The 26139-nt window shown below is 38.1% G+C and overlaps 3 protein-coding genes across 5 annotated transcripts in view; 2 read left to right on the top strand and 1 right to left on the bottom strand.

Annotated features, from left to right (window-relative positions):
• The first annotated feature begins 689 nt into the window (after window positions 1-689).
• Window positions 690-8994, top strand: LOC116179043. Its single transcript, XM_031498746.1, has 3 exons — window positions 690-882; window positions 7531-7888; window positions 7938-8994. Exons 1-3 carry the CDS (start codon window positions 834-836, stop codon window positions 8401-8403), a joined length of 873 nt encoding a protein of 290 aa, XP_031354606.1. The 5' UTR covers window positions 690-833; the 3' UTR covers window positions 8404-8994.
• A 5661-nt stretch (window positions 8995-14655) lies between these two features.
• Window positions 14656-16943, top strand: LOC116179143. The gene is made up of 7 exons (XM_031498859.1): window positions 14656-15599; window positions 15650-15712; window positions 15759-15845; window positions 15895-16055; window positions 16101-16206; window positions 16255-16676; window positions 16722-16943. Exons 1-7 carry the CDS (start codon window positions 15416-15418, stop codon window positions 16923-16925), a joined length of 1227 nt encoding a protein of 408 aa, XP_031354719.1. The 5' UTR covers window positions 14656-15415; the 3' UTR covers window positions 16926-16943.
• Window positions 16944-21231: 4288 nt separating this feature from the next.
• The window catches only part of LOC116178538 (potassium voltage-gated channel protein Shaw), a 30473-nt gene continuing 25565 nt past the window's right edge, over window positions 21232-26139 (bottom strand). The window contains exon 7 of one of the 3 annotated variants that reach the window (XM_031498055.1): window positions 21232-23053. In XM_031498055.1, the coding sequence (XP_031353915.1) occupies window positions 22878-23053 (176 nt within the window). In that variant the 3' untranslated portion in view covers window positions 21232-22877. Of the gene's footprint in view, window positions 23471-26139 lie in introns of all 3 variants that reach the window. The other 2 variants (XM_031498054.1, XM_031498056.1) reach the window with 2 other exon arrangements.

The raw sequence follows: 26139 nt of genomic DNA on the forward strand, positions 1-26139 counted from the left end.
TGTGGTGCAAAAGTGTGTAATGAATCTGCGTAATTCGGATTGTGGCGACTCCACTACAGATTGGCTTTATCGGTTACAGTGGTACAAAATTTGTAATTTACAGTACAAGTTAGTACCAAACAACAGTATTTTCCAATCGTATTGGTGGGGATTGCAACGATACGCGCCCCTGATTATTTTCATTTAAGCCCTTGAACTGTTTAGATGAGGTGGTATTGAAAAGTAGCCTATTTCAAAATTGGAAAAACAATTCCTTTTAACGATTTACTTTATGATAGTGGCATAGTTTTGATCTGAATGATATAACTTAAATTAGTATGACAAACAACGCCCCTCCATTATTATACCACACCTTACCATAATTATCACTTATGAAATATTTTGAACTAAAAAAAAGAAACTTGTTTACACACATTGACAAGGTCGTTACGTGTAGGAAACCTTGACCGGACGGATACTTCGTCCATTTATTACGTGCAGTACATTGAAAGCGTCGTTAAAATCTTGCAATAGGAAATTAGTATGCGGCACGCTAAAGAAAATTGTAGCCATTAAGGAAATTGTGGTGAAAATGAAAGCCGGTTCGACGACGACACCCAATACCTTCATTACTAAAATTCGATGTCGTAAAAGGCTCTCATCAAAGCAGCTCGATCGTTTTTCGCAAACGCAATTAACGCATTATTTTCTTTTGCAGATCGAGGTACTCGGAGGAACCGCCGAAGAGTTGTTGCGGATTACTGGCATGGAAACCTGGATCGTTAAGATGGTTTATTGCTTTAATTGCGGTCGTGGCGGTTTGCTGCGTTCTCGTCGGTACGGCGTTGGGGGCGATGAGGCCGGCGGGACGAGATCATCTTACTGTCTCGCTACTAATGATAGGTAAACAAAATTCGAAAATTTAATACGTCGACGGCGGCGGCGGCGGTGAACGGAAATGGTGTGTGTTACATCCCGAAGGGGTAGACTTAATTATCGCATTATTAAGCGGGCAGATTGCTTCCGTAGTCATGGAGACAGGCTCGCGAATTTAGATAAATTATCATTCATTGGGGAAATTATTTCCGATACCTGTGTTATATTCATCCCCTCGCCCAATTGTATTCGGCACCCCTTTAACTTTATATATTCAATTTTAATGAATCATTATGAACGGGGATTGTTTTAAAATAATTTGTCGCAGCCGGCATTTTATTGTGCTATTAATTTTCTTAATGGAATTACAACGGTCGAAACACATTTGTTGTGTGCTCGTTACACTGTGTCGCGGCGTTTATTCATTGAACGCGATTAATATCCCCCATTCACCGATTGATTGAAAAAATAAATTTGCGCCAGCTGTGATTTCGCATGAGAGGCGCGCTTCTCAGTATATTAATCGCAATGCAGATGAACGAGGTTCATACTACCTTTGCCAGCGATATTAGATTTGGAGCCAAATATGTTGGAAAGAAATCTGACAATTGGAAACCAAGTGAATTTGTCGTGCACTTTTATAACATTCAGTTTTATAAATACGTCCTCACTCCTCACAGTGAAAGATGCGAATACGGATCCAAAGACATCAAAAGTATCCTACGTTATCACAAGCCAATCACAAGCTTATCATTGCATCTTAAAAAATCCAATGGCTGCAGAATGAGAACACTTTGACAACTCCATCAACCATTAGAGTCCGTAGGATCCAAACTAAAGTGTCTAAAGAAACCTAGGTACCTAAAGAATTCGAAGAATCTCATTAAAGGAATCAGAATCCAAAGGATCTACAGAATCAAATAAAACCAATGTATCTCAAAGTATCTGAAGAATCAAAAGAAATCCAAGGAATCTCGAGGATCTAAAGCTTGCAACCTTTTTTATTGGTTTTTAGAAGTTTTTGGATTGCGAAGATTTTTGTATGATTCTTCTTTGTGCTTTCTTGGATTCATTGAAAAATTTGGATAGGCTCGATATGCTTTATTATTTGATATTTGAATTCTTCCGGTATTTGGAGTTTCTTGGATCCTATAAATTATAATGCACTGTTTCTTGTATCTTTGCGGTGTCCGAAGGCTCCCCTGGATTATGTGATGCATCTGATTGTTTGAATCAATTGAAGTATTAGGATTCTACGAATAACTATTTCTAGAACTGTGTGTTTCTTTATTATAAAATTAATAAGGCAGCAACAACCCCCCAGGCGGTCATAATGACCATGAGTATGTATCTTACTTACTTAGGATTCTTAGCATTCCCAGGATTTGCAATATTGTTAGGATTCCCAGGATATTTAGGATTCCCGGTCTGTTGTAACCATTGTCGTAAAATTCTTACGCTTATTTATATTATCGTTGTTAGCGTGTTAGGATCATTGAATATTTTAGTCTCTTTAGGCTACGGTTTCCTAGAATGACGGCACCGTAATATAGCGACCGTAATAAAGCGGTGGGTGACGTCACGGAAACCGTTGTCATAGATGTGGATAGACATGGTTTCCTAAAGAGTGATGTAGACCACCTTTCATAAAAAAGGGCAAACGATATCTTTATTACGGCCGTCAGAGCGGCGACAAACGTTGCAACGGTTTTTTTTAATATGACGGTGAATGTTAAGCTGTATTGTGTGCGTGAAATGCCCCAAAATATTAGTTCGAGCTCTACATGGACATGTGTATTAATGAGTTCGCTATTTTCTTGAGTTGTTCCATTGTTGGAAGGGGGGATGACTACATTGAGCATTCTCAGCATTCCGCATACTGTCAGCAACTTGTCTTACGATATAGAACTTAGAAAAAAGAAAAAAGTATCATAGGAATCCAGTCACTGCAAGGAATTCCAGGGATATATTGAATTTGAGAAATTTAAAGAATCTAAAGAATCCTAAGAATTCAAAGAACCCAAACAGACAAAGAATTTAATCTATCAATTCATAAGCTTCCAAGGAATACAAATTATTATAAAAATCTTAGAAAGATCAAAGATCAAAAGCTAAATTAAGCCAATACAACTAATTTAATGAAGTTTTGTTAATTTCTTCAAAAAAATCCCAATAAATATAAAACACCTTAAGGTCAAAAAATTTCATATAACCCCAGGAAATAAATCCAAAGACAAATCCGTCGAATATCAACGAATTTGAAGACTCCCCCCCCCATATCCAAGAACATCAACAACGAAATGTAGGGAATCTCGGCAATTCAAAAAATCTACACAAATCCCACGAATTCGGGTAATACAAAGCCTACAAAGAACCCAATCTGCACGAATGATCTAGATCATAGATTCCCATCTTTTCTGAAGCGCAATAAATAGCTACCCCCCCCCCCCCCCCCCCCCCGTAGTATTTTCGGTACACTGACGCACGCAGCTTTTAATATATTGAGATTCTCTGCCTCAATACCTCGAACCGTTTTAGTAGGAGAACTTATTCCATTACTTTTTACCCACCCTGTATAGACGTGCACATGCTATGCTTATTCGAAATGATTTAATTCAAGTAAAGTGCGTTCATAGTTATGCCGTGACCTGACCATCCCCCTGTATGTACATACTCAACGACCTCGACTTATCCCCGAGCACCCCTATCGCCCCCCTGGATTACTCCAGCGTCCACTGGTGGGCGGTACCGCCCTCGCTGGGAACCTTGATCTACATCTTCTAACGTAAAAATGATGATACGTAGCAAAAGAACTCTAAAGAATCCCACTAAATCTAGGAATTTATGGGCTGTTGTGAATTTTGGGAATACTCAGAATCCTGACACCTGGAGATATGTAAGTTTTCAATGTCCCAATAATAACACTCTAAGAGTCTTGTTACCTATGTTACCAGAACAATGCCAAAAGTGGCAACAGAAAGAAATTTCCAAAAATCCAAGAATTCCAAATCTTTGAACATCTAAACAACTTCCTAAGATTCACTGGAACCTTTCAATCCTTATTTGTCCGTATACCAAAAATAGGCTTTGACACGTCAGAAAATATGGGCCTTTGGAATACTTGGTATCCGTTGAATACAACGTATGCAAAGGACCCAAAGAATCTGTAGAATCCTTCGAATACAAAGAATCCGGCAATACAGGGATATCACGGAACCCAAACTAGCCAAAGAATTCGAAGATTTTAACGAATCTAAAGAATAGCATGAATTCATGATTTCCACGGAATCAAAAAATCAAAGAAATCCCAGATTTCACGTAAACCCTAACTTTACAAAGAAACTAAGGAATCAAAAGAATCTAAGGAGCCACGAAACACAAAGTATACAAGGAATCCAATGAATATACAGAAACTAAGGAATCAGGAAGGTCGCTAAAATTGAAAAAATTCGAAGAAGAGTCCGTAGTATAAAGAATAAATTCAAAGATTTTAAGTATCCCAATAATCCAAAGAGTGCAAGGAACCAAAGGAAGCATACGAATTTGAATAACTTAAGGTAAGGAATTCAAAGCATACAAAGAATAGATACAAAGAGCAAAACCTTTTACGGTATTGAGGGGAATCCAAAGTATTTTAATCGTAATGAAAAAAAGAAAAAAAAGAATACGTACTCCTAAAGTCGATGGTTCCCAAAGACCGATAATCCTAAACATCTCACAAGCGTGGGAATCGTAAGGTAGTTGTGACTCTTTGAATCCAATTCAGATATTTCAAAAATCTGCAGAACTTAACAAAATTCTAAAACCCAAAAGGCTCCCGAAGCTTGAATCCAAGAAATCCAAAGTATTGTAAAAATGATTTTTCCAAGGATTCCATAGGGTCAAAGTAATGGTAAAAATCGAAACGACCTGTAAAAATTGAACGGTCCCTAATAATCTAAAGAATTCCAGAAATCCAAGCAATTGGTGACCTCCAAGTAAATATCCACAAAATCCAAAGCATCTAAAAAATGCAAAGAATCTATTCCCATACAGTAGATCCATGGGATACAAATTTTCTAAAGAAACACACAAACAACTATAGACTCATAAGAATCCAGTGACTGCAAGGAATCCCAGGGATATAATGAATTTGAAAAATTCAAAGAATATAAAGCGTGAGGATAATCATAATAAAAATCCTAAGAACGTACCTGTACAATGAACCTACTTACCCTAAGGATTCAAACAACCTTAAAATTTTTGAGTATCATGCTACAACAGTGCAAGAATGCTAAACATCCTACTAAGTCTACGAATGTAATGATCTTAGGATGTTACGAATTCTAGGAAAATTGATACGACACCTTAGCAATGAATCTAAGGAATCCCGTAAATACAAAGAGAAAGAGTCGATAAAATTTGACTCCGGTGATAACTATATGACCAGAGAAATCTATTAATCATGAGTTCAAATTCCATGAAATCCAAGTATTCAAAGTAATCCGATGAATCCCAGGAATGCAAATAATTTAAAGACTGCACACAATACATGCAATTCGTTGGATTTTTTGCTCGGACTCTTGGGATTCTTGATGTTCTTGGAAATCGATGGATGCGTCTTTGGATTGATATATTGGATTATTCCTGGGGTACTATGGAAGTTTCTGATCTTACGATGTTTTGCATTACTTGGGATTCTTTGAAAAATTTAGGATTTTCATTTAAATATCTTCATAAATAAAAAAGTTAGCATTGCACATTCGTTAATCCAAATTTTTGACATTTCGCATTCGCAAAACCAAAAATATGCACGGTATCCCTGGACCAAGACATTTCAAATGAGCCCTATATTGCCCAAATCGGTTCAGTGGTGTAGAAGGAGTACGTGTGACGAACGGACGGACGGACGACAAATTCACTTTGAGGAAAATACGCTAATGAGTCATAAGAACAAGTACTCTTAAAGCCTATGATCCCATAGACCGACAATCCTAAACATCTCACCACGCCTGGGAAGTTCGTTGTGAATGCTGGAAATATGAGTCCCTAAATTTCAAGAATACGATGGAGCCAAATAATCCCAGGAATGCGACAAAAAACGACGAGGCCTTCTGAATCCAATTCAGTTCATACAAAAATCCGCAGAACTCAACAGTTCTAAAACCCAAAAAGCTCCAGAAACTCGAATAGTCCAAGGAAGGAATCCCAAGAAATCCATAGTATTGTAAAAATTATGTTCGTAAAAATTCCTAGATCTCCGAGAATTTAATGGAATCCGAGGAATACGTGGCGTGGCGCTCGAGGAATTTAAGAAACAAGTATTTAAGACAATTCAATGAATCCTTGAAATCATAAAAACTTTTCAGAATTAAAAGAGTTCATATAATCCCCGGAGCCTGAAGAGAATCCAATAAAATCCAATGATATTTAACAAGAATCCGGCTATTGCCAACGAATTGCAAGACTCTCTAAATTTCTAAGGTATCACAAAGAACTTCAAGGGCCCAAAAGTATGCCAGATATACTTAATGATTCTGGTCGATTCAAAGAATCATACAAAAAACCCAATCTTATAATCCAAATCTTCCAACGTATCCAAGTGCTGTAAAAATCCCAAGAATCTAGCGATTCCAACGAATTCGGAATTGTTATAATCTTAAAAGTCGTAAGAATCCCAGGAATGTGAGTATTAAACGTCGAAATCCTAGGTTTATAACTATAAATCCAGATATTCCCAAGGATCGTCAGATTCTTGAGGATCCCAATTTTAACAATTATAGGAGTTTAAGAAATTTACAGCCCCAGAATCTTGAAATTTCTATGAATCCTTTCTAATAGCAGCATTCTAAGGTACTTTAGATTCGTACCGCTTTTAAATGCCTAAATGCAAAAGTCGGAACTAAAACGTGTCACTAAATTCTACTAGTGCATAGTGTTCTCGCTGTCGAAATATTTTTCAGTACGCTGTTTTCGGAGGGCCTAACTTGGAATCCTAAATTCCGAATAGCTCCAAGCAACGAAGAATTCTGACAATCTAACTTTCCAATTGTTTTCCTCCAAGCTTTATAAGTGAAAGTTTTTGTTAGAATTGACCCTGATTAAATTCTATTGTCAGAGCTATGAAGACACCTACCGATTGGCAAAGTTCAATTTAGTTCGGTAAAAAGACTGGGGCCATGTTGGTTTATTTCGTGATATTACAACATGTGAACTGACCATAAAACGGTATTACATCTGCTCTTTTCGCTACACTGTCACAGACATCAAATTAAAATTACTATAGTGATGTTTTGACCTAGTTGTCCGAGCGGACCAACAAAAGGTAATGCGACGCATGAATCTTACCAATGGTGCAAGACCTACTTTTATCCTGGGCTTGTTTTGTAAAGCGAAAAATATAGTTAGCTACATGGGTGCAGTTTTATTTGTGACGCGGAAGTGTCCGCTTTTAATTTATGTGTTTGACTTCGAGCTGGGGTCTAGCCAACCTGCACCGTACATACTCACAAATAAACTACATACCGTTACTTTTAATACTTTACAATATTAATAGGTCGACACCTGTTGTTTTCTGTAACTGCAAGAGTAGGTATATTCCAAGAATGCACGCCTATTGGCGCATATTAAGCAAATTTGTGCCTGTAGAAAAACCATTTCGAAATAAAGAGACTTAACGAAGTATTATTTTTATAGGGGTTGGCATCGTGCTTGTCACAGTGAGTGGGGTAGCGTGGAGATTGACGTCTCATGATTCATCAACGTGCAGGGCCATGTTGGGCTTGGGATCGACGGAATCTGTTGATGTTTGTCCAAGACGCTTTGTACCTCGCCTGCCGCCCTCCTATGGACGACCGCATCATCCGTACGCCGCCATGATCTACCCCGAATTTCAGTACCGGCCTCCGCCACCCAGTTACCAAGCTTCAATGCAGGAATACCGTTTGAGGCTACTACTCTTGGACCGAGGGCATACGCCGCAAATTCAAGCGGGTGTACAGAACGGGCCATCTCCACCACCAACCTACAGGAGCTACGCCGGCAGCTTGCTCAGGTATATTTGAGTGCTCACCACTATCATAACTGAACCCCTCCACTTGCAGGGCGCCGTTATCTAGTAGACGAGACCCATCTCAGTCAGAATACAGCTTTCCACCATCCTACCGATCGCAAACTGGTTCGACTCGGCCCGCCGCCATCGACTTTCAAACCAACGTCATCATTCACAGCCGAGAACACTCGTTAAGCCTATCGGAGTCAAACCAAGGAGGATCGGTCCTCAACGGCGGCACCATTCTGACCAACAACGACGAAGACATCGCGTTGGACAACATTACGGTCGACTCGTTCAAGATGGCGCCCGAAAGTGAAATCAATCCCGTAAAAATGCTATTAAAGAGCGGTAGTGAATTGGACAATAGTAAAGAAGGGAATTTAGTAACAATAGTGCAAACGAGTGATCAAAATCCGATAATCGTAACTGTTAGTGGATGCTCCCAGGCAAATACTGGCAGCAGTGTACAAATAACCGAAATACCAACCGAAATGGAAATACTGGCACATCTATAGATATATCCATAGGTAATTAGGAAATATTTTCGGCGGTGACCTCTCCCAACAAGATTCTCAGAAAGGAAAACGAAAATCTAGTCACGTGGCAATTTTCCGTTGGATGCGAGGTTACAAAAAAGGCTGCTCTTTAAAATATCCCACCGATTGACTACAGCCTTTGTATTAACGACTGACATGAAAAAAAAACACAAAATGATCACTGTAAATACTTTGGGTCAGTATCAATTCTTGTTAAATTAGTTGATTCTGCTGTGATACAACACTGATTAAAGCAACCACCTTGTGTAAAGTATATCTGCAAACCATTCTAGGAGGTGTCTCCACCTATAAATGTGCTATTTTTCATTTTACAAAATATGAAACGTATATTTTCTTACCTGTCCTCGCAATTACTTTTAGAATATTGAACATAAAATTTGTTTTTAACTCTGTTTTACCTATGAAATTTTAATAGTCTTACCGTACTCGAATTGTCATTCCTTGATATAAATGTGTGCGATATTTAGAGATACGCATACTTTGTTGTGTATGACCCTGTATATTTGCGATAATATGTGCCTATATTGTAGATAGTGTCATATTGCATTGTATTATATATTTTAATTGTAATATGAATAAATTTTTTTAACAATTCGCGTCCTTTTTTCGCTGTGTATATAGCTCCATCTATGCGCCGCTATGCACAACTCTCTTCCTCCAGCAATCAATACTGAGACGGATGTAGAATTCCTGTATCTCCACCCTTCTGCGTTCGCTCATAGATAGAGGTTAATGAATGTGGAATCGACCAAGCGTTCAAAACGATACCCTTTTTAGAATTACCTACCCTTATAAGAGCGAAATATTTTTTTTCTATTTTGGTGTCACAATGATGATTTTGTACAACTGTTTTCGGCCGAAAACAGTTGTACAAAGACAGTGATTATAGTCGTTTTTTTTTGGTAACTCATCTCTTAAGTTGGCAGTTACTAGTTAGTACAAGTAGGTACTTCGTTGGGTACTTCCATGTTTAAACTTCAAAATGTCAGTCTTACTACGCTGCCAACCTAAAACTTAACGGCATAAAAAGTGTTCCCAACATAAAACATATTAGTTCTAATGTTCGCTATAGTTTCTGATAATGGTTTTTAAATTAATTAAAGCACCGAAATAGAAAAAATAGTATGAAAAACGCGTGTTACAATCCTTTATTGTAATACTCCTATCTTGCGGACACTCGTGGCTACGCTTCGCGTCGCCACTCGTGCCACAAGATAGTCGTATTACAATAGGTCGCATTGTAACACTTGTCTTTCAATATACTATTTTGTGAATTCCACAAAAAAATAAGGATTGCAGATGTTTTACAACATACAGACAATATTCCAATTAATTTGAAATGCATATTGACATTGATTATATACAGGGGTATATAATTTTACCTTATAAACAATTATCAATATCATTGATTATATACAGGAGTATATAATCAATGATATTGATAATTGTTTATAAGGTAAAATAGATATAGTTTGTAGTTTTAAAGGTTTTTAAGCCAGTGAAGTGGACCCTTTGTCAAAGATTACGCGATTACTAATTGGAATATTAAGGAAATTACATTCTTCCATTATGGATTTTTTTTAAAAAGGAGATTTGGGACTTTTCATTAAGAGGAAGCGTGTATTATAGGCAACTGAACTACCACGATACCCACCGTGCTGTATGTATATAGTTTCTATCACTGAATATTTCGACTGGGTTGTAAAGGCAATTAAAGTAGTTAAGGGTACTATTTCGTAATAATACTCGTACCTCTCGTTGGACCTATATAGAATGCTTTTATTAGACAGTTTATCCCTTATTATTAATGATTTATCCCAATTATTTAAAAACTAAGGTTTGTGCAACTTTTAGAATAAGTATAACCATGGCAAGTGGTGTAATTTCGGCCCCATTAAAAAACTATCATCCAGATTATTATTGATCGTTTTAAACAATATGTAAATAAATGAATAAAATTCGCATAAATTTTGCATCAGGTTAGTTATCGAGGAATACGATTCTTTCGAACCACCAACCGAAATTTTGAGTTCAGTTTTGAGTTTTTTGGAATTTTTGATTGTCAACCGACGCTCTCTCGTCTTTTGTACCCTCTTGACCTTGACGCCCCCTCGGCGTTGACACCCAGGCCAAATGCCTGCTCTGCCATACTTTAGATACGCCACTGTAACCATAGAGTAAGATTGGTACGTGATAACCTACCAATGCGACAACTCGCTATTCGCCAACGAATCATCTTTTTCCTGTCTTACAAATGCAATAGTCAATTTTCATTTGGATTTGGATTGGATGGTTGATTGACTTGGAAATTAGTATTTCTTCGCCAGTAATGTGTCATTTTCCTGACTTACTATGTATGTATGAGTATGTGTCCGAGCCTACTTACACTGTTTCTGAGCTTGAGAATAATTTTCAATGTGGCTTTTTTTACTTTATCTGCAGTTAAAGAAGAGAATTTTGTCTTTGTCTTTGTCAAGTGGAACTACCTTTCCTGATAAATCTTTGTGTTGATTAATCGAGCTCCACGTTTCGTATTGTGCTTGCTTTTGGACCATAATATTGTGGTGAGTATCTCAGACATCGGGGTGCCAGCAGGCGACATGTAAGTCTATACAAGATTAGTAACCGGGGTGACGAAAACCCTGGTTTAGGCGCGGAAACGATTCTACTGAGTAAATTGCAAACAAGATGGGAAGGAGTGATACATGAATGGCAGTTTGTGCCACAAGCAACGAAAAGAATAAAGTAGGTATCAATGAGGCAATATACTGCATGTAGCATTTGAAAGCTATTGACAACGTACACAAAAACAAATATATCTTGGTGGCCATGGACTATTTCAGCAAATGGACATGGATATGCTCCACCAAATTAAAAAGCGGCAACTCTGACAGATGTTCTTGAAAAAGGAATTTTTAGCACTTTTGTAGTACTGGAACACTCTGACCAGGGTCGGGGTCGAAAGTTTGAGTCGGCATTATTCCAAAGTATGTGTCAACTATTGGGAATGGTAAAAGAGAGAATACATGAATAGCGCAATGGGGAAGTACTTGTCAAAAATGGTGTCCAATCACCAGTGTGCATTTATTCCTGACGGGGAACCGTTTTACGATGCAGCAAACTACAGGACAGAGCCGAGTTTCCGTGTGATGGCCGGGAACTCTGGTTGCCGTGTGATTTGAAGTTTGGCACCAGACCCGCCCAAGAAGAAATTGTGGGGCACGAGTACGTAGAAAACCTGCGTCAGGAATTGGACGCAATCCATGATAGATTTCTCCATAATATGCAGTTGACTAGCGATAGAATGAAAGTGCATTGGGGTCTGAAGGCCCAAGCCCAAGGAGATCTGGTTTGGTTATATCGTCTCCAGAGGCTATCCACGAAATTACAAAGAGCTTGGGACGGACCGTATACTTACAATCGTGAAGCGAATAGACAACTTAATAAATCGGATATTGAAACCACCACGAGGAACCCGTGGTACGAGACGCAACAGTTTTAAGAATCAAATCACCAGCCGCCATCGAGGCGCCATTAAGTCGATAATAGCTAATTACCGGCGATAAGGAACGAATGCGGATCCGAGGCATTCTTCCTATAAAATGTGATATGCTGATTTCGCAGATGTTCCGTTTGCTATACGAGTATATCTACGCCGAAGTGATAACTAGTGACATTCGCTCTCGTATTATAAATTTACATGTTATAAATTTGAGTACAAATGACTGATAAAAAATAATTCAATGTTATAAATCAATCTATGGAGTCAATTGTACATGGATAAATCACTAATTAAATTTACGGCACAGTACTTAACATATCCTGGTTCTGCAGTGTGGCGAGCCTTCGTCGAATTAAAAAAAAATGTAACTGCAATTCTAGGCCGGACAATAAAGCACTGTTTCCATACGAACAATCTTGTTTTCGGCAATGTGCTCCCAAACATGATATTGTAGATACTCACTGGCGGATTACCTTAGGAAATGCAAATTGTAATTGGAGTATTCGAGGGGCCCATAGAATGAGAGAAGGGCCTTGTCGTATTATAGTAATGTACGCACGAGAGACGAGCATCGAGCTGTTTTGCAAAGCGAAACCGCTTGCGAGTTCCGAGCACTCCTAAAAGTGCTCGAGCGGTTTATCGCGGCGCGGCGCCTAATCCTTCAGCGGTTAAAAGCGATCACGAGCGAAAAAAACCTCTCAGGAACGAAAAAAGGGCTCGCGAGCGGAAAAAGAGCTCGCAAGCGAAAAAAGAACTAGCGAGCGACAAAAACACTCGAGCGCCGAGCACTTTAAGTAAACGCTCGAGTATCGAGTACCATGTGGCCGCTCCGAAAAGTGCTCGCAAGCGCTTTTTTCGCTTGTAGCGCTTTTTCAACCGAAACGCTCGCTAGCAGTACCCAGCTCTGAAATGAATGCGAGTGGAACAACGAATTTTCGGGTAAATGGAGCGGAATTTGGTAAAAAGTTAGAGAGTGAGAATTTCAGGAAAACTGGAGAGTAAATGGAGAAGAACCTGAGAGAAAATGAAGACGAACTTATAAAAGCTTGAGAAGACTATGATGATAATGTGAGGGAACCTTGAAAGCAACATGTGAATGACTTGAGAACAACTCGAGAAACAGAGAGGATTGAGTGGAACATAAGGAAGTGGTGGAGAACTCGAGAACAGGCTAAGAGTGAAATTTGATGATCCTCGTAACTCGTAACGAGAAGGTTGCCAGAGCAACTTGAGGAGAATTTAAGGGCGAGTTGACGGAAACTTGAGGGGAAACTCGGTGAAAATGATAGATGTATTAATAGAATATTATATTATTGATAGTATATATTTGATGCGAACTGTATGGGAGCTAGAGGATTCTTTCTTGATTCGTTGACACAAGATGTACGATTCCATATTTCTCAACCAAGACTAACGGGCGCGTTGGTATTTTTTACGAAGGCCAGTCTCGTCTCTTGAACGAATTTTCTCAATATTTAATTCCTTCTTTGAGTGGTGGTTAATCCTTTTGATCTGCACCGTTTAATTTTTATTTATTTTCATTCGGACGAGCGTATTAATTTTAGTTTTGTGATTTGGTTTAGAAGTTTCTGATCCCTTTAGCAGTCACGAAGATTTCTCACGGTAGGATACCGGTACTCGATTATGAACCTTTCGAAACGTAATCCCCTAGGTCCTTCGGATTTAGGGAACTTATCTACTCACTTAAAATATAAACCTTCTAGCCCTTTTACGCGCTATTGATCGTGGTTTTCGCCTAATTGCCGTATAGTATGACTTTTTTGCTTTTGTAGCGCTCTGCGTTTTACCTCGGAATGCTTTCTTCGGGATCTCTTCTGAACCTAACTTAACACGCCCCTACTCCGTTTTTAATTTTGCATCATGCCCCGAAATGGCGCTAATAAGTTAAAAATGCAATCTTTAACCATTAGCCAATCTAGTTCGTTTAGCCAAACGAATTACGCGGGCGTTATGACCACCAAAAATTAAAAACCAAGAACAGTTTTTAAAACTGCAACCTAGCAATTCTCACGAAGCTCGTATGATCTCATTATTAGTAAACTTGATTTAGCAGTTTTGGACATTAATATTGTATTATCGTCCGTCAGACGAGCTCTGGTAACTTTCCCAGGTGATTAACCGATCAGGACGCACCCAGACACTATTGGCCTGTAAAATATGGATCGCCAATTGTATAACAAATCTATTGACTTGAAACATTTGAAAAAAAAACAGTCGTCTAATGGAATCACTATGTATCTGCCATAATACGCCACTAAAAAAAACTGCGCAACCTTTACTAAATTATTATGCCAATTGTTTGGAAAAAAACCCTTAAACTCAACCTAACCATCAGCCAGCCTGAGTAGCGTCGTGGCGTGGAAGCGCGATCGTGGTACTAACCATGTACTAACGGTCCCTGGTTCGAATCCAGGTTTGAGCATGGATATTTGTAAAAGTATAGTGGGTTGGGTTGGTAAGGCAGCCTTGGGCCACTTAAAAATAACGTCTAAAAATAAAAAATTAAGATTAATAAATAAATCAATCAAAATAAAAATATAAAATATATATATAAAAAAAATTAAAGTAAAGTAAAAAAGCGATATTTTTAAGAAAAATCGAAAACATCTAAAATGCTTAAGAGCTCCAATTACAATTACTAGTTTACTTAACTTAAAGCACAAGAGTATTTTGTTTTGTCATTTACTTAATTGCTTCACTACATAGAAATTAGGTAACCACTTTTGTGGGCCTTTGCGCTTCTTAGGCTGGCAGTCCAAATTACCTTTTAGGAGCTTTCTAATGATGTAGATTGAACTGGGACTTGTGCCTTCTGGAATTAGGAGAGGTTCCTCTGTACACGATATTAAAATCACCTTCTCGGAACTATCGTAAATATCGACTTGCTCCATGTGGATCAACTTTTCGGTTATGGTTTCCAGCCGTTTTTCATTATGGAGCACAACACACATTCTGTGCATATCGATTTTGAATAATATCATGTTTCCATAAGAAAAGCAGTTTCACACAGATCTAACCGGTTAATGTGTAGGCTGCATCGTTTTAGACCTCAATTTGATCTAAGCAGTTATCGATTACTAGAACTAACCGAGTGCGGAATGCAGGCGGTAATTGGTAAAATAAAAAGATCTACCTTCACAATGTAGCCGTAAAAATTACCCAAAGTAGACACTCGCATGACCGGTCACGCATCAGTTGCGTCAAAAATTTTTAATAAAGTAACAGTACATATTTTGTGTATCAGTGTAGTGACAAAATCATCTCAACGTAAACGTTTAATCCTTTTTTACCACGAAGAATAATTAACTCAAATAACTGACCTAGCTTCGACTGGCCTACATTCGATCTCGGCGCGAAGAAGATGACCAGATCTTCCAAGTACCGTTTCGCGTGTCATTAAAGCAACATCTCCTAAATATGTAATCGCGTCTAATATTTTTTAGTATAATGCGCAGGTATAAGCGTAGATGTCTATTGTTTATTAACGTGGCGATTGTGCTGATCCCGCTCGTAAATTGTGCCCCCATGTTGAGCAGTTTCGATATTTGGGATGACAAGAATGGTACCGAATACGAGTCGTTTTTCGACAATGTCATTATCCCGATAGTTCCCTTCGAGCATCTACCCAGAGGTGTGTAAGTATTCCTTCACAAAGTGCTAGGCATTGATTCCCTAATTCAGTTCTCAATTTCTTCCCCGTGCCCTTCGAGGAGGAGTGTCTATCGACTGATCGACGAAGAAAAGGTAAGCGCGCTACGGGTTAAAAATTGATTTAATCGTGGCGTTTTAGGTGTCTGCTCGAACGCCTACGAGTGCAAGTTTCAGGGTGGAACTTCGCATGGAAAATGTGCCCTCGGATTTGGGGTGTGTTGCATTTGTAAGTCGCGCAAGTTCACAAACCCTTAATTCGGCCAAATACGTTGCAGTTACCACAACCTGCAACAGTGAGGTCTTCAATAACCTAACGTACTTCGTCAACCCCCATTTTCCGGATCTATCGACAGGAATGACATCGTGCAGCACAACCATCAAAAAGATCGATCCGGAAATTGCACAATACCGACTCGACTTCATTCACTTCAATCTGGTGAGTATCTCTGGTTCACGAGGATTTGACTAATCGATAGGATAGGGACAGCCCAATCGAAGCACCGGGGTGTGTGACGACGACGTTTTCATTCTTTCTGGCGGGGTTTCCAAAGACCTCCGGATTTGTGGCATAAACAGTGGCCAACATGGTAAACTACGCTGATGGTGTTATCTTTGTGAGATGAACTGTTTTGTAGTGTACTACGACGTGGAAAATATCAACGAAACGGTAACGATAACGATGATGTTGGGGAACAAGGTACTGTCACGACTGTGGGAGGTGCGGGTGACGCAAATTCCCTTTACTGAACGCGCGCCTTCGGGATGTCTGCAGTACCACTTGGGTACCACCGGTATAATCCAAACCATGAACTTCGCCGATAACGGGCGACACCTGGCCGATCAAGATTACAATATCTGCATGAGACAGGAGCTGGGAATGTGCGCAATCGCCTACGAGCCTTGTCACGAAAACTCTTTTAAAATCGGCACCAACTCGAACAACGCTACTACGACGAACGACGATGCCGATGTCGGTTCCGGAGACGGAACTGCCCGAATGGACGGTTCATGCAACGATCGCATTACGATGCCGTGCGATTCAGAGGACCTGTTAATGGTGCGTACGTTAACGTCAATATCGCTTTTATAGTTACAACTTTAGGAGGGCGACATAGCGCCCGGTTTCTGTAATTTGGGGTTCTGCGGCAGCTCGTTTTGTCCGAATGGAGAGAAAACCTGCCGAATCGAGAGTACAGTGACGCCGTTTACTGTAGGCGTCCAATTCGGATCGACCGCGCGGCAGGAGTCGCCCGATGAGAATTTAGGCATGTGCCTCAAATACGAACAGCTGGCCTGTGCGTTATAAAACTAGTCATGCGATGCGGTAGCTATTTATTTATTATTTTGTTTTAATTTGAAACTTTGGCTTTAATAAATACAGTATTGTGAACTAAAAGCATAAACGTTACTCATTACAAATTTTATTCAAAGCACGCCTGTATGCAAAGTGTTTTTCATCGCCAAATATAGTGAGATTGGTGATAGTTCATCTCTTAAACATTGTATCCGGCTACCATAAATTAATTCATGAGGTCTTGCAGAGTGCGAGACTGTTTCTTGAAATTTTATTTGAAGATGATAATAATGTACAGTGAAACAAAATCTTCTCACAAAAGTATGGAAGCCTGGAAGGACCAAACGACAAAAAAACTGTTTAAAATCTTTTGTTTAGATTTCCCTATCATTCATAAAAAATATACAAATTGTACAAGGAAAAAAACTTCCGTGAGTCGATTTCTTCAGGAATGTTAATGTCAGGGTTAATGTCGACGAATGAAAATATTCTTGAGTTGACAGCTAGCCAACATTCAGAAAATTAGTTTGTGGAACGTCTTGTGCAATACAATCGGACCTAATGGCCCGTATGAATAAAAGTAAGCAAATGCTTATACTTGCAAAATTCAAAGTAAATACTCGTAAGTGCCTCTTCATATTGATCTCTTTAGCAGCGCTGCACTGCGTCCTGTCCTTCTGCTTAGCAGCGCTGCTAAGTCGCCCAGTGCGAAGGAGCACTTGCGAGTATTGCTATTGACTTTGAAATTTGCAAGTATAAGCATTTGCTTACTTTTATTCATACGGGCCATTGTATCGCCCGGTTTCGAATTTAAAATTTACCCATCACAATAATTTCGTTAAGTTGACGGAACAGTCTTACCTTGGAGTTCGGTAATTAACTTAAACTTTCGCAATAAAATATCACGTACGATATGCGGCGGTATAAATCTTCTTTATACCTCGAAGAATCTTTCTCTCCCACCCAATTTCTACTTTATGTACTCGCCGAGATAAAAATCCGAAACGGACCCAACGAAAGCCTAGGGTGAACTGCACATGTAAAGGTATAGCAGAGAGTGTCCCTTATGCTATGTCAGAGCGGTTTTTAGAACTGGCAAGACTGTTAAGTTTTGACTCAAATTTTTTGTATCGTGAATATCTTAGAAATTTTGCTCCTTCAAACATTCCTGTCATTAAAAGTGAATCCCACTGGACACTGGCCCAACGCTTACTTATAGTGTAACGGAGCAGTCATTTTCCGCCCTTGAAGCTCATACCCGAAGTTATGACCATGTTTGTAGAGTCGGCCAGGTTTGCTGAACACCCGGTATCTGTGAAGCGTTTTAAGTTGGGCGCTTCGTTATTAAGTAGCGTAGTGTGTTTTCACTTAAGTTTCGTACCAAATTCGTCCATTTTGCAACCGTACCTGTAGGAACGCTAGGAATATTTAAATTGTTTTTTCAGCCACCGAAAGCTCTTTTGGACTACCGAATTTGTAGATTTTATTCCTACTATTTAGATAAGTATAATCATTGAATATTATTCAACGGTATAATCAACCGTAACTAGTTGAATGGGTTACAGATAACAACCTTCGATGAAGTCGAGATTACATCCGTTAGGTGCGCTCTTAAAAAACTTGAATTTTGAACCAATCCTATATTTTTCCGATGTCGAGGAAACTTGTTTAGATAAATAGGAAACGTAAGGATCCTTTGCCTTGTGCATCTTCGCAAGGTACGTTCTGTAAATAGGCCCCGAAATTTGTAGTTGTGTCGTACTTCGTTGCTTTGATCCGTTCAAACGTGGTAACGTAAATTTAACTACGGATTTATTTATTTACAATTAACTAATTAACAATAAGCTAAAAACGTCTTGAAACGGAATAATTTATAACAGAAATTATTATTTATCACTGACAACTTATAACATAGTACGACGGCAACAATGTTGGAACTAACTCGAAATACAATTCGATTTGCTTATATAGCAAAAACAACCTTTCTTAGAATGTTCTTCGAGTGCCCCTGAACGCTTTCGAATGTGTCACATTTTCTAGGAAGAATGCGTCACATCCGTCTCAGTTTTTTATTACCAATGACTAATTTTTCATGGCGCCTCGATAACTATCGAGATTTCTAGAATATTCGTCACAATCCTCATATGTTTTACTCCGTATGATATTTTGCGATTTGCATGATCTTCAAAAGTTTCTTAAGGCATATACGACATAGAAACTCAAGACTCCTAATCGCCCTTAATCCAAAAAAAATTATTAAACCACCTAAAAGGCTCCTAAGACTCTCAAAAAAACCTCTTAAAGACTAATAAAAGCCCTCAAAGACTCTTAAAGCTCCTAAGGCTAGACTCTTAAACAGAGGAAAGAATGTTAGGGACCCTTGGCGATCTTTTGCGGGACTTGAAGCTTTTGGAGAGATCTTTAGAAGCTCTTAGAACCCTATAAAGACCAATTAAAGGTTTTATGAATCCTGAGGGATCCATAATTGCTCTTAAAGGTTTCCTTAATGGCGCCACTTAAAGGTTCGGGAGACTATCAAAGCAAATTTAAATCTCTTTTGAGATCTTTATGTACCGATGAAAACCTTTGGTGGTTTATAGGGGCCCTTAAAGATTCTCAATGGTTTTTAAAGCCTTTATGAGACCCTCACTGGAAATCTTACGTAACTCTTCAGGTCCATAAAAGGTCTTAAATGTTCTTCATTACCTATTCGGATGTTAAACACACTAAAATACTATTAAAAGTTCTGAAAGCCTCCTAAGGGCCCTAAACGTTATTAAAAAACTTTAGAGATCATTGAACGCGAGAATGGGCCGATTTTGTGTGCACCTAAAAGCTGCTCTTGGTCCCTCCTGAGCTTTGAAAGAAAACAGAGAATGTGAAGGCCTTTCGTAGACTGTTTGAGGCCCTTGAAAATTGTTGGAAAATATTGGTGATCTTTAAAGGCCTTTAAAAACCCTTAAGGCTTTTAAAGCGAGAACTTTTCAGGGCGTTTAAAACCCTAAAGGCCAATGAAATCCTCTAGAAACTTTGGAGGTTGCATTTAGAATCAGGAAATGGGCTCTCCTAATCTTTTAAAGGCCTGCTGTTAGAACGCTCTTAAAGTTACTAGGCTATGGAAACCATTGAAGGAAAAATAACACTTGGTCACTCATGAAGGCTCCACAAAGCCAATTTCACAGTTTTATGCGCGTTTAATGTCTACTAAACGCGTTAAAAGGTTCTTAAAAGCGCTTAAATTTATCGTTACTCACGTTCTTAAGACTTTGATTGCTCCTAAAAGCCCTTGATGTTTATCAAAGACCTTTGAAGCCTCTTGAAGGCTTTTAAAAGCCTCTAGGAGGCACTTGGAGCTTTTTGAAAACTTTTCTAGGCTCTTAGAGTATACGATTTAATCAAATTTAGAATAGTGAGGCATACTTTAGTGCTCTAGAACAACCTTGAACGTTCTTGAAAGTTCTTACAAGCCCTTGAAGTCGCTGTTAATTTATGAATACTTGCTCTGCTGTCGGTAGAGCGAACTTTAATAACTTGACGAATTTAGTTACCTTATTTTGTTTGATGCTACCTTAAAACCTAATCGACAACAGTCGTTACAACCTTAAAGCGCACCAGGTGCATTGCGCATCTCCATATTTAAAAATTAAATATTGATATTAATTATTGTATAAAAGTTAACATAAATAGTGGTTTAGGTACCGGGAATCGAATCTGAGTGTCCTGGGTGAGAGCCATCTATCCTAGTTATCTGGCTCGAAGGACCAATGTTGGGTTATGAATGCTTATTCTGCTGTTGGAAGGTAGACTTTATCGTTACCTTAATTTTCTTGTTTACTGAAAACAAGTTTTTACTTATTCCTCGTGCATTGATATCTACAGGATCACATTTTAATTCTAGCTTAGTCCATTCTTCCTTGCAAATGAAAGCTATTTACAATAGCATCAGTAGATAATAAATAAATTAAAGAACATATGGAGCTTTAGTTACTTGGTGATCATTAATAGCTACCTTGTCCCATGACTTCATTTTGAGATTTAGAAGGATAATTAATATAATGTTACAGTTTTTACAAATGCAAGGTGATTGACAATTGACAACAGAATGACCTTTCTTTAAGCAATTGATACAAAGGTTTAGTCTGCGTGTAGTCTTTTTCATCTGAATTTAAGTTTAATAATGATTCGTAAATGCATGTTGAATTGCAATTTATAAACGATAAGTATATTTGCCTACAGAGTTTCGTTAGTCTTGCTCTGGTCGGGGGGTAGAAGAAATCTGCGTTGGTAATAACTATTTATTATTTTTAAACATGGCGTTTCTTAAACTAAATTAGAATTAATATAGTATTGTGAGCTAAGAGCGAAAAAGTTACTTGATAAAATGCTATTATGAAAGTGGTTAACGACAATGCTTGCATCAAGTGTATTTGACTCAATTCAATGAATGATAACAATCTTATTTACAAATTGCGTAAAATTTGTATTATAAACATATTTACAATATACAAACGCTGTCTACAGCTTCACTTTATTATGTACATATAGCAAATGATGAGAACCTTGTAATTTATTTAAGATAATATTGTTAATGCACAACAGATCAAAGTCGTAATTTAAGTAATAAGAGAACACAACAGAAGTGGCCCAAGGGTGAAACCTTGCGAAACCCCGTTCCCGATTGGTACGGAGGAATTAAAGGGATAGGTTACTGATATAAAAGTTTAACATGCGAAAAACTGTACAGTTTGAGGCAATATACATTGTATTACATGCGAATGTAATAATCCACTAGTTTATATATCACAAACTTTGCTTTCATATAACACTTGGTCCAAATGTGGAAATTATCATTTCTTAAAGAACTGAATCTGTTTAGTTATACAATTGGACAAAATGTACAGCATCAGGGCTGCTTAACACGTAAAGAAATGGCAAACGCCGTTTCTTGGTCCCTGACATGGTAACATCCAAACTCCTTGCCGCTCACATCTTTTTTGAAAAATAATTTTTAACGTATGTCACAACACTTATCGATATGCTTCGAAACTACTGCGAAGGTCACACGCATATTTCAAAAAGGTAATGGAAGCATAGGCAAAATGAGTGGAAATGGAAAGCCAGGTGAGATACTGATATGTAATTTTGAAACACGATGATCTTGGCAGTGGTAATTAAGTAGGTAGCACATCATCCCCTAAATTAATCATGCTGCCGCTGGTATGCTCCGGATCAGAGTTGCAAAAATGCGAACGCGATTACATAAAAATAGAAACGAACGACGGTAGGTACGCAAATATACAAAATGGTTTCCTTAGCAATAGTGGCCCACCTTTATCAACCAATCTGTTTACTTTAAGTGAACGTATATGAAGACGTGTATGTACAGATATGTTGAGGAAATGGTCGGATTTGACAACGCACAATATTAAGCTGATAGCTAGAGCGATGCAATTCTATGATTATTAAGTAAGGTACATGTTAGGCGTTTGGAGTGAACTAGCCATAAGTGCTACCTTTCTGTACGAACGCAGCACTATGGCACAGCGTTACAAAGCAATCGTGTATTTGTCAAAGCACCAAAATGCTTTCACAGATACATTCACATAAAACAGTGCGCTTAAGACTAATGTGATTATCACCGATTAAATATATCACAATAATAACGCATGGTACAAACAAAAAGACATTTAACACTAACAACGTACACAGATTACACTTTAGCTCAAAAAATGGATAGATATGTTCACAGAATAATTCCAATAGATACATTCGAAAGACCTAGTTTAACAAATCGCATTATTTACAAATTAATAATAGTAATAAAAATGCTGGTTTCACTTAAAGTTAAATTTATTATAACAGTACGTGATCACTTCCCCTACGAAAGGCCATAAGGTATATAACACCCCCTAATTACTAATACCATGCTTCCATTTAAATTCCTAGAACTGAAACGTAGAGCTATCAATTCGTCGCGGCGGCAATCGGCGATTTCAGCGTCGTGTAACACTGGCCGGAGTCTTGGGCCAGGTTTACTTGCGACGGTGAAAATTCCAATTTCGGCTTTCCCATCGCCAACGCCGGATTGGTGTCCAGGCCCACTCCGTTCGGATTTAGACTTGCCGTAACTCCTAGTGCCCCTGCGCATATATTAACTAAGATTAATTAATAGGATGTCTTACTGTCGGTACTGACATCTATAAAGAAAAACGTCTACAGAAGACATCTAGAAGAGCACGAAGAGGAGGATCACTACATTAAAAAAACTCATGTTCACGTGCTACAATGAAACGAATATGTGGAGGAGGAAATCGTGTGGTTGTTTGGAGAAATAATAGAGAACTCGTGTTTGTATGTATCTAGTCTCTTGAATGAAAGAAAACATCTATCATGCCTACCATTTATTTATGTAGCATTATTATGCTCCAAACATGCTTGTAACATTCCAACATTCAATTTTGTTGTTGCATGTAAATACCTAGCGTACTATTGTCGATTTATTTCAGTGCTGGTTTTCGTTCCGTTGATACGAATATTTGAGTTGCGACGATTTTCATCTGCAAAATATATACCTAGTGTGTGTATTTTATGTATATTTACAAAATGAAAATGTATATACTATGTGGTGTGTGGATTAGTTCGAGTAAGTTGACACTGGAACAGGATTAGCGGTTACTACAAAGTTCAATTACCTTCTAAGTTCTGCGTTTTGCCTTACGTAAACTGCTTCGCAATTGATTTAAAGGGGACGTTAGTCTGAAAAATTGCGTTGGTTCCCTTTTTGGTCCGATATAAATAGAGAAAAGCGCGGCAAGCCTAAGAGATTGGTGGGGTCTTTAAAAAGTAAGCCTCGTCCTCGCGAATTTAATAACTCAAGAAAGATCTATAGTGTCATTGAAACGTAAAGTGTATAATTAGCGGTCGAGTTATTACGGCTTGCGTATAATAGTCGGTAAACGATTTACTTATCTTACGAGGAAAGTACCTTACGAGGAAGTGTTTTCTTATCGACTTTCAAATTCTAAATAATACGCAATGCGGAATTTAATGAATCAATGAATGCAGTGTTAGTTAGTGCAAATAATACGCGATGAGGAATAAATAGTCGAGCAGCCTTGCTTGTTTCAAAAACTTAGGACATAGCTTCGGCACCCGATTGATCAGCATCCTCTCTAAAATTTTGAACATAGAAAATTTGAAACATAGCTTCAGCTTCGGCGGGTGCGCCGCCTCGTCTCGCTTGTTCCAAAAACTTAGGGAGATAACTTCGACCAGCGGCTGCCACCATTATTTCAATAACTTAAAACAAAACATAGCGAGGGACGTAGCTTCGATCCCGATTGGTCGGCTTACCTCGGTTATTAAAAAGAAATTTGAAAATGAAAATTGACATACCTTATTTTAAATTAAAATAAATTAATAAAGAAGGTTGTCCCATAAATTTAATAAACACCTTGTAAAATCAGATTGTTATAAATACGATAAGCTAATAGATAGGTACGTATAATTGATAATAAAATTTTCATTTAAGTCAATTTTAAAGACACATGAACGAATTTAATGCGATATTTCCGTTCAAATGCGCCTTAAAAACATCGTTATTCTGCATAGCGTCTCGTAACGGATGATAAGAGTAAACTTAGAGCGTGACGTACATGAATTTACTCCCGTGCAAAACTTAGTCATAACGAGCGATAGGAAGAAGCCATTTCAAAACCGTTTGCTTTAGTCCTATTGCCATTTATATTGTTGTGTAAACTACTACATCGGGACGTTTTATTTGGTATCAGCACCTAAAATAACGATGGGTCACCGTGTATGCAAGTGTTTCATTCAGACTAAACACAATTTCGACCGTGTTGATCTTATTTAGAATTATTTATTTACAGATGTGTAATTCTTTGTTTAAATAATCGCATGTACTTTGTTTATTTATTTTTAATAAAGAAATTACGTGTTAAAGGATTAAGCTCATTCTTTTGTAAAAGAAAATCTCCGGTCATTGTGATAAGAGCGTTATCGCTGCGTATTCTAATTAGTTTCAAGATAAGCACGTGTTAGAGCAGATATTTTTTCACCGAAAAGAACATACTGTGTTTAATTTATTCAAAGACATAGTTGGAAGTGGAGAAGAAAAGTAAATTGTTTTTAAACAGAAGAGGCTGACTGTAATTTTGTGGACGTTTGACATGCAGCCATTTATTGTTTTGTGTGTGTTTGGTAGTTTTGCTGTTATCAAAGCTTTTTGATGAGACAGTCAGTCTGGTTTAATTGTAAAGTCTTGTGAAAAGAGTGCTTAAAGAGAGTCGTCGGGATAAAAGTGAATGTTTTAATTTGTCAAGAAGTCATTTTCACTTGGTGCGTCTGTTTGAATCTCGCAGTACAACCGGCGATTTTAGCTTATTGACACTTTAATTAAGACAATTAAGACTTCTTTTAACTCGTTCTATCGATCGCTTGGTGTGCGGTATTTGTTTTTCTGGCCCTGAGCGCATATTTTTCTTTCAGCTTATTTGATTGTTTTATGTCGAATACATTTGTTTCACCTGTCAATGGTTAGTTTTGTGTTTAATGGATACTAAATTACTCCCTAGATAAGAGTGTTCATGTTAAATTGTGCAATTTCGTACCCAGAATTACATCAGGCGCTAATTAGAAATTTGGTAATTCATTCTTTGGACTTTTGGAGGCGGTTCAGGTTAATGATTAACACATTTAAGTCAATATCGAGGTTTTCGTTGTATCGCCAAAATTCTTTTGAAAAATCAGCAGCAAATTTTAAGTGTATTTCTGTTTTCAAGGCCGATCAACTTTACATTTCTCAGGAGAAACTTTCAAACTTCAGCTAAATATCTGCCAGAGTTGTTCTACTTCCATAACTAGATGAAGTTGTTGGTATGGGTGACAAACTATCAAAAGGTAGTACTTTCAATTTCAAGCAATTCCAAACAGTTTAGGAACCTATAAGTCTTTAGGTAAGTTCATAGCTCTCCGTTCATACGTTTCCGTTTGTTCGTTAGCCAATCAGAAGACAGCAAATTTTTAAATCGTACGTCGTCCGTTTACGACGGAAAAGTTGGTTGAAGTTGAACATTTACGTTTCCGTTGGTCCGTTTTTAGCAAGAGTGAGGTTATGTTTGGTACGTTAACAGCGTTCGCCTACTCGTTCTTCACGGTAATATGCCAGATAGCAATGTGTTCTTACTTTCGTACCATTTTTACATAC

Source organism: Photinus pyralis, unplaced genomic scaffold (assembly GCF_008802855.1).
Source record: "Photinus pyralis isolate 1611_PpyrPB1 unplaced genomic scaffold, Ppyr1.3 Ppyr1.4_LG8, whole genome shotgun sequence".
Taxonomy (NCBI): domain Eukaryota; kingdom Metazoa; phylum Arthropoda; class Insecta; order Coleoptera; family Lampyridae; genus Photinus; species Photinus pyralis.

Excerpts from the sequence above, each read along its gene's own strand:
- LOC116179043 (XM_031498746.1), top strand. The coding sequence starts at position 834 with ATGAGGCCGGCGGGACGAGATCATCTTACTGTCTCGCTACTAATGATA. Across the intron at positions 883-7,530 it reads TGTCTCGCTACTAATGATAG|GGGTTGGCATCGTGCTTGTC; the intron begins GTAAACAAAATT and ends TTATTTTTATAG. Across the intron at positions 7,889-7,937 it reads TACGCCGGCAGCTTGCTCAG|GGCGCCGTTATCTAGTAGAC; the intron begins GTATATTTGAGT and ends CTCCACTTGCAG.
- LOC116179143 (XM_031498859.1), top strand. The coding sequence starts at position 15,416 with ATGCGCAGGTATAAGCGTAGATGTCTATTGTTTATTAACGTGGCGATT. Across the intron at positions 16,207-16,254 it reads CATAAACAGTGGCCAACATG|TGTACTACGACGTGGAAAAT; the intron begins GTAAACTACGCT and ends ACTGTTTTGTAG. Across the intron at positions 16,677-16,721 it reads ATTCAGAGGACCTGTTAATG|GAGGGCGACATAGCGCCCGG; the intron begins GTGCGTACGTTA and ends TTACAACTTTAG.